Genomic DNA, 12,500 nt, shown 5'->3' with positions numbered 1-12,500 from the left:
TTAATTCTTTGCTGTTTTATTTGACTGTATTATTTGAAAGCAGTGAGAGCGGGCCAACCAGATATAACAATAATAATAATTAATTGTATTTATAAAGCGCTTTTAAGGGACTCAAAGACAGTGATATGCATACTAATGTACATGCTACCTGCTACCTGCTAATGTACATGCTACATGCTAAAGTAAATGCTACTGTACATGCTACCTGCTAATGTAAATGCTACATGGTAAAGTAAATGCTACTGTACATGCTACATGGTAAAGTAAATGCTACCTGCTAATGTAAATGCTACCTGCTAATGTAAATGCTACCTGCTAATGTACATGCTACATGCTAAAGTAAATGCTACTGTACATGCTACATGCTAATTTACCTATTACATGCTAATGTATGTGCCAAAAATACATTTGGGAGCCAAGTTCAAATGTTTATGTCAGCCAACACAAGTTTAGTCTAATAAACACAATTGTTTATTCCACCACTTTTCAAGCCTTTTTTAATATTACTTTTGTATAAATGTATCAAATACAAGTAGCCTACAATTATATTTTAATTAAATAATTATGTTTTCAAGGACGAATGTCGGCCATGTAATCGCAGGGTCCCCGGTTCGATTCCAGCCATCGACATATCCTGCATGTCATCTCGCCTCTCTCACCCATCCTTTCTGTCAATCTCTACTGTCTCTAACCCAATAAAGCAGAAATGCCCTAAAAACATATTTAAAAAAAGATGGGGTCATCTAAACTTGAGGTAGCCTGCATGCAGGAGTACATTACAGCAATAGATACATTACCACAATATACATTGTACAGTTATACACAAATCCATGTCTCCATGTTAACGTGGGATAGAAAAAATATGCAGATTAACCAAATCCAGTGAGTTGGAGCAGATTGTCCCGTATTGGGTTGGTGAACGGGCCCTCTAGTAGCCTCACCATGGGGTGGGGTGAGGCCGGGACAGGGCAGGGTCAGGCCGGGTAGAAGAGGGGGTGGAGGGGAGAGGAAGAGAAAGGGGAGAAGCAGAGGGGGAGAAGTGAGAAGCTGAGGAGTTGGTAAGCATCGCCTTCAGACACTTGGGTAGGGTTTCCCCATTCAGAAACCACTGTTGTCCCATTTATCCACAGCTTGTCAAATTCTCAAGTAAAGTTTTAGAGGCGTTTTGATGAAAAATCCTCTGTACTCTATGTGCTATACAATTTCGTGCGAAGAACATTTCACTACACTCTTCCAACCTCCTTTGTGACAGGATTTGTGGAAATGCAGGCTCACCTTCCGCTTTCACCTGACCCTCTTCCATCTCTCTCCTCCACTCTGTAATCCTTCCATTAATTAAACCATCTTCCATTAATTCCCTGTATGGCCTTCTTTCATATCGTCACCTTCTTAAAATAATGGCTTACTTCACTTTTGAGGAGAATTATGTTTTTGCCTATATATCATATATTCTAGATTTGGTTCAGTTTATTCTTTTTTTTTTTTTTTAGCTAAACTTGAAAATATAAGCCATGAGCCATTATTTTAAAGAAGGTGACGATATAGAAAATAGTGTCACCCTCCTCCCTTCCCCTGTATAGGCCTACCCAGTGTTATTAGGTAATAGAGTGTCAGCAATTCATTTTCGACAACTTACCCATTGTAATAATGCATCATGGATTTTATGGATTTGAATTGATTTGATTACTGTAGCCTTGGACGTTCATTCCGGGTTATTATGTCACATCTGAACCTTTCCTAAAATAAATACCTTTTGACTTCATTCTGTAATCCATAAATTGCGTTATCAAAGCCGACTGGTGCTTCATGTCAGGTGGCTGGCAGCAGCACTTCACACATCTTCACTACTCCTGTCTGCAGCAGGGCGGCATTGACGTAGATGTCTGTTGCGATGGCGGTATGAACCTTTTAAACACTGACCTACTGTGTGTGTCTGTGTGTCTGTGTCTGTGTGTCTGTGTCTGTCTGTCTGTGTCCTGTATTGTGCTGTACCGGGGCGTGTGTCTGTGTGTCCTGTACTGTACTGTGCTGTACCGGTGACGTGTGTGTGTGTGTGTGTGTGTGTGTGTCCTGTGCTGTACCAGAGCGGGTGTGACCAGGATGCTGTGAGTGGGCTGGTGCTGAGAGCTGAGGGACGAGTGTGTGTGCGTGCCCGCCAGTCTGTCTCCTCCACGCAGGGACCACCCTGACACACACACACACACACACACACACACACACACACACACACACACACCCTACTGTCTGGGGTGTAGCCAAATGGCTCTTTTGTTTCTCCCCTTCCTCTTGTCACCATGAGTTTCTCTCCCCTGTCTACCACTCCCTCTCTCTCTTTGTCACTCTCTCCCTCCACTACTGCTCTGTCCATCTTGCTCTCTCGAAAAGATGGATGGCCGTAGTGGGAGATAGAAAGGGTAGAGAGGGAGGAAGGAAAAGTAGTCTGAATGAAGGAGTGGTAAGTTGTGCTTAAGGGAGGAAGCCTGGCTCACTCACTCACACACACACACACACACACACTCACACACACACACACACACCGTCTTCCATCCCTCTTCTCCCTTCTTCTTGTCCTCTCATCTTCCCCTGGACTCAATGAGAGAGACTTGCACTCTGACACATTGTCCGCCCTTTAATTCAGTCTCCTACCACGTACCCCCTTACTCACACACACACACACACACACCCACACACCCAACTTATTAAAAACACGTTTGATTTAATTGACTAATTTCACAGTCTGATGAGCCAGACCAGGAGCGTTCACACACACACACACACACACACACACACACACACACACACACTTTAGCACAAGGTACATCAAGGGAGTGAAATTAAAATTTGGGGACCATTGGCGTTGGAGAAGTGTGTGTGTGTGTGTGTGTGTGTGTGTGTGTGTGTGTGTGTGTTTGTCCTGACGCTGCAGTGTGACCTGGCATGGGGGAGTGATAGCGGATGTTTGTGTTGCTAAGAGCAATCTGGTGTGGACCGGCCAGAGGGAATGAGTGTTTGCGAAGAACGAGAGGGCGGGGGGGGGGGGGGGGGGGGGGGGGGCATTAAACTGAGTTCTAGGAAGCAGGTTGTTCACATGTATTCCTCCATACCCATCCTTCTTTGACATAATGGCACCTGAGCTGCAATCAGGAACACACACACGCACACGCGCACACACACATGCACACACACATTCGCCTCAGATCTATGGTGTGACACAGAGATGGTGGTCCTTCTCTCTGTAAAGATCTGTCCTCCTCTCTGTCCCTGTGTCCCCCCACCGACATGACAGATGACGTTGTCCCACAGAGCTTCTCATCAGGATATCTAATAATAAGGCTTTAGTGCACACAACAGTAATCATTTGGGACCATACTTGAGGTGGACCGATTAGAAATATACGTTGACATTGACAATGACATTTAGCCAAAGCTAACTTTTATCCAAAGCGACTTGCAGTGCATGCATCTTTCAGTACATAGGCTATACGGTCCCAGCGGGAAACGAACCCACAACCTAAGCGTCGTTAGCGCCATGCTCTACCAACTGAGCCACAGAGGACCACACTCCTTTATCCATTCGAGGGGAAAATAGCTGATAATAGACAGAGGATGCTGGGCTCAGACCACCACCTCTGACATCACCACACCTGGGCAGCAGACACAGAGCTGGAGTGAATAGTTGTATCTTTGTTTCAGCATCTAGGCCATTCATGCATGTGTGTGTGTCTCTGTCTCTCTGTCTCTCTGTCTCTGTCTGTCTCTCTCTCTCTGTCTCTGTCTCTGTCTTCTCTATAGCGGTAGCCCGGTTGGTCATTTCCTGCACATTATTGGCATAGCTGTCCACTGCAGTCAGGACAGAGGGAGCGAACAGAGGAGGAAGGCGGGAGAGGGAGGGAGGGAGGGAGGAGAGGATGGGTGGGGGGGACAGTGCACAAAGCGCTAGAGCAGAAGGTTGCTATAACAACAGCACCTTGGTGGTTCTCTCTCTCTCTCTCTCTTGCTCTCTCTCTCTCTCTCTCTCCCACACCCTCCCCGTTTGTCGTCTCTCCCGCTCTCCCGCTGTCATGTGGTCTCTTGTTCTCTCTCTTCCTCCCTCCCTCCCTCTCTCTCTCTCTCTCTCTGTCCATGTCTCTCTCTCTCTCTCTCTCTCTCTCTCTCTCTCTCTCTCTAAGCAGCTCCTTCACTCAGAAGAAAGAGAGACCATATGTCTGAAGAGTAGCTCCTTTCGTCTTCTCTCTTCCTCTCTCTCTTCTTTGAACAGATAGAGGAGCAGTCTTCTTGTGTTGATGTCACGGAGCACAGAGATACTGGGAAAAGGAGGAAAACTAGCACTCCTCCCCCCTCCCTCTCTCTCTCTTGCTCTTTTTTTCTTCTCGCTCTCCTTTTCTTGAAACGTTCAACAATCTGTGGATGATGAAACTGCTCCTGTGCTCTTTCTTCATCTCTCTCTCTCTCTCTCTCTCTCTTTCTCTCACTCTTTCTCTCTCTCTTTCTTTACCGGTGGCAATCATACAGTGCCATTCTGAAATCACGATTCCATGCTATTCTTGTCTCTGGGGAATTTGCAGAACACGATAGCCTGACTTCAATTCGTGTGTCTGTGTCTGTGTCTGTGTCTGTGTGTGTCTGTCTGTGTGTGTGTGTGTGTGTGTGTGTGTGTGTGTGTGTGTGTCTGTGTGTGTGTGTGTGTCACCTCTCACATCCCTGATAATTAGAGGTGTTTTATGGGTGGGCCGTTTAAAGGGAAACGGTTATTACTGACATGAGTCACCAGCGTTTAGGAAAAGCTTGTATCTGGTGCAACACACACACACACACACACACACACACACAGAAGTAAATACATATTTACCCACATTGCTGGCCGTGTAGAGACACACACACACACCAGAACGCCCACAGAGATAAAACAAACTGCAGTAATCAAGTCAAACCCGTGGCTCGTTAGCTCCACGCCTCGGCGTATCGTGACGATAACTGTCTGCATTTTCTACTGCTGTTCTCCCCTTGTTATGCTTCTGGTGGGTGTACCAGCGTTGTGTGTGTGTGTGTGTGTGTGTGTGTGTGTGTGTCATTTTGTCTGTGTGTGTTAAGTCGTGTTCCCTCATGTGTGGCACACTGGCACCTAAGACCCAGCACTCTAGAATACGCCTCTTGTGTTGGCCTCTTAGCTCAAGTGTTTTGCCGAGGTTAGATTATAATAATAATATATAATAATATAATAGGAAAAGCCTATTGCATTGTGCAATAATAATAAATTGCTTGTTGAGTTAGCTTACGTGAAGGTGTAAGACACATACTGTACACAGCTCCATTACACACAATTCACCCTTTATTCCACTGCTGTCGTGTGTGTGTGTGTGTGTGTGTGTGTGTGTGTGTGTGTGTGTGCCGACTCGAGCTGCCCCTGAATAGTCCATTGGTCGGTCAGTAGACCCTTGGTCAGCTACAGTTTGTTTGGTCGAATCATCGCAGGGAAAGAAAAATCTCCTCACGGAAACGAAAACATAAATGTTCCTATTTATTTTTAACCACAGGAATATTAATTCATCATGAAGAAATGTAGGCTAATACATATTTTTAAAAGATGAATAATGTCTTTTCATCATCAAAACTCTTTATGATAACCGAATATCTCCCCCCCACCCCAATAACACAGTCGGATATCAGTGTATTTTCTTTTCCGAAAGAGAGGGATAGATTACCCGCTGTCAAGCACATTTCACAGACTCTCGGCTGCCCAGGAAATTCTATTGGGGAGGTTGATGTCCAAGCCCACAGGTAGCTGTACTATTTCCCTATAGGCTTAAGTTCGCCATAAAACATGTACATGTTGAGACCATAATACAATGGTGCATTCTCCTTGTTGTTTTATGCGAATCCCGCGGGAATATTTAAGTCAGGAATAGCCTATCATAAATGTGTGACGATTAGTCGACTGAGTTTGAACTGACGGTTTCCAGTTTTGGAGACACATTGAGGAATCACTGGGACGGAATCCAATCTTATGTCTCAGGAATGGGAGGATTTGGTACATTTTGTTTCTATAAGAAGACAAAGAACTTTAGGTCTACCTGTGTGTGTGTGTGTGTGTGTGTGTATATTACTTAGTTGTCCCCTTTGCAACAATACTCTGTCACTGCTCCCCATCAGGTCTGGCTTCTTGCAGTTTTGGCTGTGAGTGTGTGAGTGTGAGTGTGAGTGTCTTCATATCTGTGTGTGTGTTCGTATCTGTGTGTGTTTGTGTGTGTGTTTGTATCTGTGTGTGTGTGTGTGTGTGTGTGTGATCGTATCTGTGTGTGTGTGTGTGTGTGTGTGTGTGTGTGTGTGTGTGTGTGTGTGCTCCTGTTCCCGTCCTACACTTAATGACTGAGGCAGATTAAGCGGGAGGTGCTGCTATAATAAGTGCCCTCTCGAGTGTGAACAATGAAACTCTGTCAACTGTCAGCTCTCCTCCGCTCTCTGCTCCCCCGCTCCTCTCCTTCGCTCTTTCCCTCTCTCTTCCTCCTCCCTTTCTTTCTCTCTCTCTACGCCCCTCTGTTCGTCTACCTTTCTCTTAATTCACCCCCTCATTCTCTCTCTCTCTCTCACTCCCTCCCTTTCTAAACGTCCCCACCCGCTCTCTCTCTCTCTTTCTCTCTCTCCCCCTCACTCTCTCTCTCTCTCTCCTTCCCTCCCATCTCTCGCTGTGTCTTTCTCCCCCTCCTCTAAGATAATGATCAAAGTGCTAACAGGCGTTTGTTAACCCGCTGCCGTTCGCTCGGAAGACCGATATCCCGTCTGGGACCCGAGACTGTTGTTGAACACAGCCGTACAGCTCTCAGACTGTTGTTGAACACAGCCGTACAGCTCTCACACTGTTGTTGAACACAGCCATACAGCTCTCACACTGTTGTCGAACACAGCCATACAGCTCTCACACTGTTGTTGAACACAGCCGTATAGCTCTCACACTGTTGTTGAACACAGCCGTACAGCTCTCACACTGTTGTTGAACACAGCCGTACAGCTCTCACACTGTTGTTGAACACAGCCATACAGCTCTCAGACTGTTGTTGAACACAGCCATACAGCTCTCAGACTGTTGTTGAACACAGCCATACAGCTCTCACACTGTTGTTGAACACAGCCGTACAGCTCTCACACTGTTGTTGAACACAGCCGTACAGCTCTCACACTGTTGTTGAACACAGCCATACAGCTCTCAGACGTATTGTAGGCTACACATATCAGAGGCCTGGTAAGCAAGTCCTCAAGTCCTATCAGACGGTCATAATACTTTGATTCTATTCCCATGATGTTGCCCAACCTAGAGAAATCAAGTTTGATCAGATCTGTTTGAGCTACTAGTCTAGAAGCCTCCTCTCACTCGTCTACAGTACTTTTTACGTGTACATAAAGGCGACATGTAGCTACAGATATATATACGGTACTTACTTGTGAGCACAGTGCACACACACACACACACACACACACACACACACACACACACACAGTGGGTTAGCTGTTGAGGTTTTTGCTCCTGGTTTCAACCGCCGAGGAACCCCTTGTCTGCCAGTTGATTATGATAATGAAAGGGGGAACACTAAAGACTGAGCACACTCCTCCTCTGATCTCGCCATTCTTGTCAGAAAACTGCTTTAAGTGAGCCTGCTGTGATTGCTAATAGAGGGTTAGCACTCTCTCTCTCTCTCTTTCTCTCTCTCTCTGTCTCTCTCTCATTCTCATTTTTCTCGCCTTGACGAGTCTGTGCCGTTATAGGAATTTCTTTTAAAATGTTTCATCTGCGTTACAGCTGGTGTGTTAAGCACTTTCCATGAGATCAATATTACACTCAACTCAAAGATTTCGAGTCCCATTTGAAGTCTCCAGTTCAATAATGTACAGGTCATTCCTTTGGAATGTGTTGATAATAATCGGGTTAAATGGGACATTTTGTTTTATGTGGAATACAGTAAATCGACCAGTGTCCATTTTGTCCCAAAGTGCTGAGCAGTAACCCTAGGTGACCTCGCACAGAGCGTGCAGAAGCGCAGGTGTTATCTCTCCGATTAGGGATCCATGATCACTATCAGTCCTCCAAACACAGGAAGCTTTCGTTAGCCCCTTCGTCAAACAAAACACGCGCTCTTACACTTTCCTGTTTCCTCTGTCTTCCCAGCTGCAGGAGACCGTGAAGAGGAAACTGGACAGCGCGCGCTCTCCCCTGAACGGCGGCGACCACAATGGGATCTGCGACGCGGGGAGCTACTCCCCGACCACCAAGAGGCTGAGGAAGGAGGTTCCAGGATCCGTCGGCCTGGACTCCCACACCGGCCTCCCCAACAACGCCCCCCCCATCTCCCCCCACCACCAAATGGACATCAAACCCTTACTGGGCGGCAACAACATCGTCAACAACAACAACAACGGCATCTCCGGGAACAACAGCAACCACGGCAACCATGTGTCGGGTCGCCTGGACGACCTGGGGAAGAACGGCGGCCTCCCGGACATGAAGCTGAACGGCTCGCTGGAGCTGGAGGACGGCTTCGGCCTGCTGAAGGACCTCAAGCAGGAGCCGTTGGACGACGGGGGCGGGATTGACTCCTCGGACACGTCCCTGTCCAATCAGAACAAGCTGTTCTCCGACATCAACCTGAACGACCAGGAGTGGCAGGAGCTGATCGACGAGCTGGCCAACACCGTGCCGGAGGACGACATGCACGACCTGTTCAACGAGGACTTCGAAGAGAAGAAAGAGGCGGAGTTCACCAGGCCCGCCACGCAAACGCCGGTGCCGCAGGACCCTCCCCCCGCGGTGGCAGCACACCCCCCTCCCCCTTCACAGGCCGGCCCCCAGGTGCCCATGGGCTCCCCACAGGTGAGACCTAATCTGCTCTGTCTACACACACACACACACACACACAGATATGAACACACACACACACGTGAACTCTGTCTATATGTATGTGTGTGTGTGAACTCTGTCTATGTATGTGTGAACTCTGTCTACATGTCTGTGTGTGAACTCTGTCTACATGTCTGTGCAGTGTTTCCCCTAGGTTTGCTGCCTTGGGGGGGTGGCATGGACCGTGGCATGGACCCCACCCCCTCCAGGGGGTAAGACCCTGCGACATACCAGCGTCATGTCCAGGGGGTGTACTAACTTGTACATTAAGCTGCCTCACGCTACGGAAACAGGAGATAGGCTCCTTCCCTATGGGCCATTAGGCTCGAGAACCATCGGTTCCCAAGGCTACTTACTTATGTGGTCTTGACTAGGGCTGCAACGATTAGTCGACATAATCGACGACGTCGATCATAAAAACTCGTCGACGTGGAATTTTTGTGTCGACTAATCGTATTTTTAATTTTAAAAAAAATTAAAAAAATTTAAAATGTTTTTTAAGCTTGTTATAAAAAAAGGTAACATTAACATGAAACATGAAATTATATTAAACTAAGATAATGCGACGGTTATCTTAATTTTTCAAACCTGCTCATTACAGAAAACGTAAACAACATTTCTATCATCGCTTGCGCATTCAGGCCGACGAGGCAGTCAGAAACATGTCAGAGTCACGTGCTACCAAGCGGACCAATCACGTGCAGTGCGGTCTGCGTTGTTCTGCGTAGCACTAGCCCCTTTTTGAGATTCTGGGGAAGGTGCGCGTCGTCGGTGTGACGCAGAAGCATAAATCCGTTTACCGTATTTTCCGGACTATAAGTCGCACCCGAGTATAAGTCGCAGCAGGCCAAAAATGGGTCATGAAGAGGAAAAAACCACATATAAGTCGCACTGGACTATAAGTCGCATGGTTCAAGGGAACGGGCTTGGCGGAATCAGCGGGGAAAGAAGACCCTGTTGAGCTTGACTCTAGTCTGGCACTGTGAAGAGACATGAGAGGATTTGTAAACCCAGGAAGGACATAATTCACGTTAAAACTTCTTCTGAAAGGTTAGAAATACTTAAATTATCGAGTGTAAAGCCAGGGCTAGCTAGCGCGTTGCTAACGAAGGTTAGCAAAATGGCGTCGCGGGAGCAAGCAAACAGGATGGAACAGCCTCTGAAAGGTAATAAATGACTTTAATATCGTGTATAACGTTCATAATAGCGTGTATAACGTTCATAATATAGTGCTTAATGTCCACATTGTCGAGTGTAACGACTATTTATCGTGTATAAGGCCATGACAAAGATAGCTTGGTGAAAAACGGAAGTAGTTAGGATGAAGGGCGGCCTACAAACAATGCAACATTGAACAGCCTCTGAAAGGTAATAAATGACTTTAATATCGTGTATAACGTTCATAATATCGTGTATAAGGTCCATAATATCATGTTTAATGTCCACATTGTCGTGTTTAATGTCCACATTGTCGAGTATAATGGCTATTCTATCGCGTATGTGGCGCTAGCGGAAGTAGCAAAATAGCCTCGCGGGGGTAACTTAGCAACATAGAACAGTCTCTGGAAGGAATAAATGACTTTAATATCGTTTATAACGTCCATAACATTGTGTATAAGGTCCATAACATCATGTTTAATGTCCACATTGTCGTGTTTAATGTCCACATTGTCAAGTATAATGGCTATTCTATCGTGTATGAGGCGCTAGTGGAAGTTACTCCTTGGTTCATGTCAGTCAGAGATTACCGTATGTCAGTTCATGTCAGTCAGAGATTATGAATTATTGATATATAAGTCGCACCTGACTAAGTCGCAGGACCAGCCAAAGTATGAAAAAAACCGCGACTTATAGTCCGGAAAATACGGTATTATTTATTTTGTTTCATTGAAACAAAGATTGATTATTGTATGTATTAAATGTTTTGGAAGGTCCAAATTCAAATATTTCATGAGTCATTATTTGAATTTGCAATGGGAACGTATGTTAAGCCAGAGAGACTGGACAACAGGGTGACATTCACAGGTGTGCAGACTTGAGAAGGTGAGGTACAACATGCACTGGAGCCCGCGGCCACTGCCGCTGCCACACGACTAATCGGAAAAATAATCGACAGATTAGTCGACTACCAAAATAATCGTTAGTTGCAGCCCTAGTCTTGACTACCTGTCCACTTTCTCACCTGGTTCTTGCTGTCTCTCTCTGGTGTGCTGACACCATCCTGCTCTCTCTCCCTCTCTCCCTCCCTATCCTCCTCTCTCCCTTTTGCTGTCAACCAAAAGGCAAACATAACAACCAGAGTATATATAATCTAATAAGAGGTATAAATTGATCCATATCAATTTATAACATAATTATAATTGAATTTTGGATTGCTGTGGGCAATGCAGTCAGATAATGTCATTTTGACATTACTCTCTCACCTGGAAAAAAAACCATGTCCAACTATACTATAAAAAACAGAAATTTCAAATGCTTCAAGCCACTGTCCATGTACTGTAAATATGCCATTATGGTATTACCATGAAGCCCAATTCTAGCAGAATAAGAAAGATTGTATATCTAATTTAAGTAAAATAATAAAGTGCATCCAGTTAGCTCTTTAGCTGGCAAGTGTGCAGCAGACTAGCTCATCTCATCACCTCTGAGCTAGCTAGCTTGATAGTTCTTTGACACTATTTACACAATGGAATTATAGTCATTGTCAAGTGTCAGTCAGACACTTTCTAGTCACAATAATAACGACCAATTTTAACCAACTTTCTCTGTCAGAACACTCAGCAATTATATTTGCTAACGTTTCAACTTGCTTACTTTCTATCTGAAGACATCTCACCCGGCAAAAACTCTCTCGCGTCGTGCGCACAATGTTGTATTATTCTCTAGCACACAGATTATTATTCACAGTGCGAACCGAAGTGTGGAGAGGTAGGTCTGGCTATGCGAGACTACTGGCGGACTAATGTTACCAACGAGCCTATGGGCTTGCCACTTGCCAGATTCGGGTTGGGTGCCCCCCCGCCCGCCCCCCCAAGGCAATGGTAGGGGAAACACTGCTGTGTGAACTCTGTCTACATGTCTGTGTGTGTGAACTCTGTCTACATGTCTGTTTTTTTTTCTTATTCCAATGACGAACATCTTGATTACAACCACATTTGGTAGAACATGTTGGGCCGGTTTGTTTATGGCACAGACAAGGCTTAAGACTAATCCGAGAACAAACAGCATCTTCAAGGGAGATTTTACATTGAAAGTGTGATATTAGTCCAGCACTAGGCTTTAAATCTTGTCTGTGAAACCGATCTTATTGATCTTATTAAATAACATATGAAGACGTAACTGATAAGTACATTTACTGTCCTGCAGGTGCGACCGTCGTCTTCGGGTCCTCAGTTCGCCACCGCCGCCAACGGAACGCCTCCCCAGCAGCCCTTGCAGCAGTCTCCGCAAGTCGCCATGGCGTCGGGGTCCCCCCTCCCCAATTGCGTGGCTCGCTCGCCGCAGACGCCCACCCAGGCCCAGACGCAGGCCGGCCCCAGGCCCGGGAACGGATTCATGATGAACCCGGGACCCGGAGGAGGGGGCCAGGCGGGCACGGGACCGGGCGGGGCCGG

The 12,500-nt window shown here is 46.2% G+C and overlaps 1 protein-coding gene across 1 annotated transcript in view; it reads left to right on the top strand.

Annotated features, from left to right (window-relative positions):
• Positions 1-12,500, top strand: part of maml3 (mastermind-like transcriptional coactivator 3) — a gene marked incomplete at both ends in the record, with an annotated part of 85,955 nt that overhangs the window by 28,593 nt on the left and 44,862 nt on the right. Inside the window, 2 exons of the mRNA XM_080535227.1 lie at positions 8,158-8,859; positions 12,253-12,500. The exon at positions 12,253-12,500 is cut by the window's right edge and continues 754 nt beyond it. Coding sequence (XP_080391353.1) covers positions 8,158-8,859; positions 12,253-12,500 — 950 coding nt within the window. The remainder of the gene's footprint in view (positions 1-8,157; positions 8,860-12,252) is intronic.

Source organism: Nansenia antarctica (genome assembly GCF_963989245.1).
Source record: "Nansenia antarctica genome assembly, chromosome: 6".
NCBI lineage: Eukaryota > Metazoa > Chordata > Actinopteri > Argentiniformes > Microstomatidae > Nansenia > Nansenia antarctica.
This window is presented reverse-complemented; position numbering and strand designations above follow the sequence as displayed.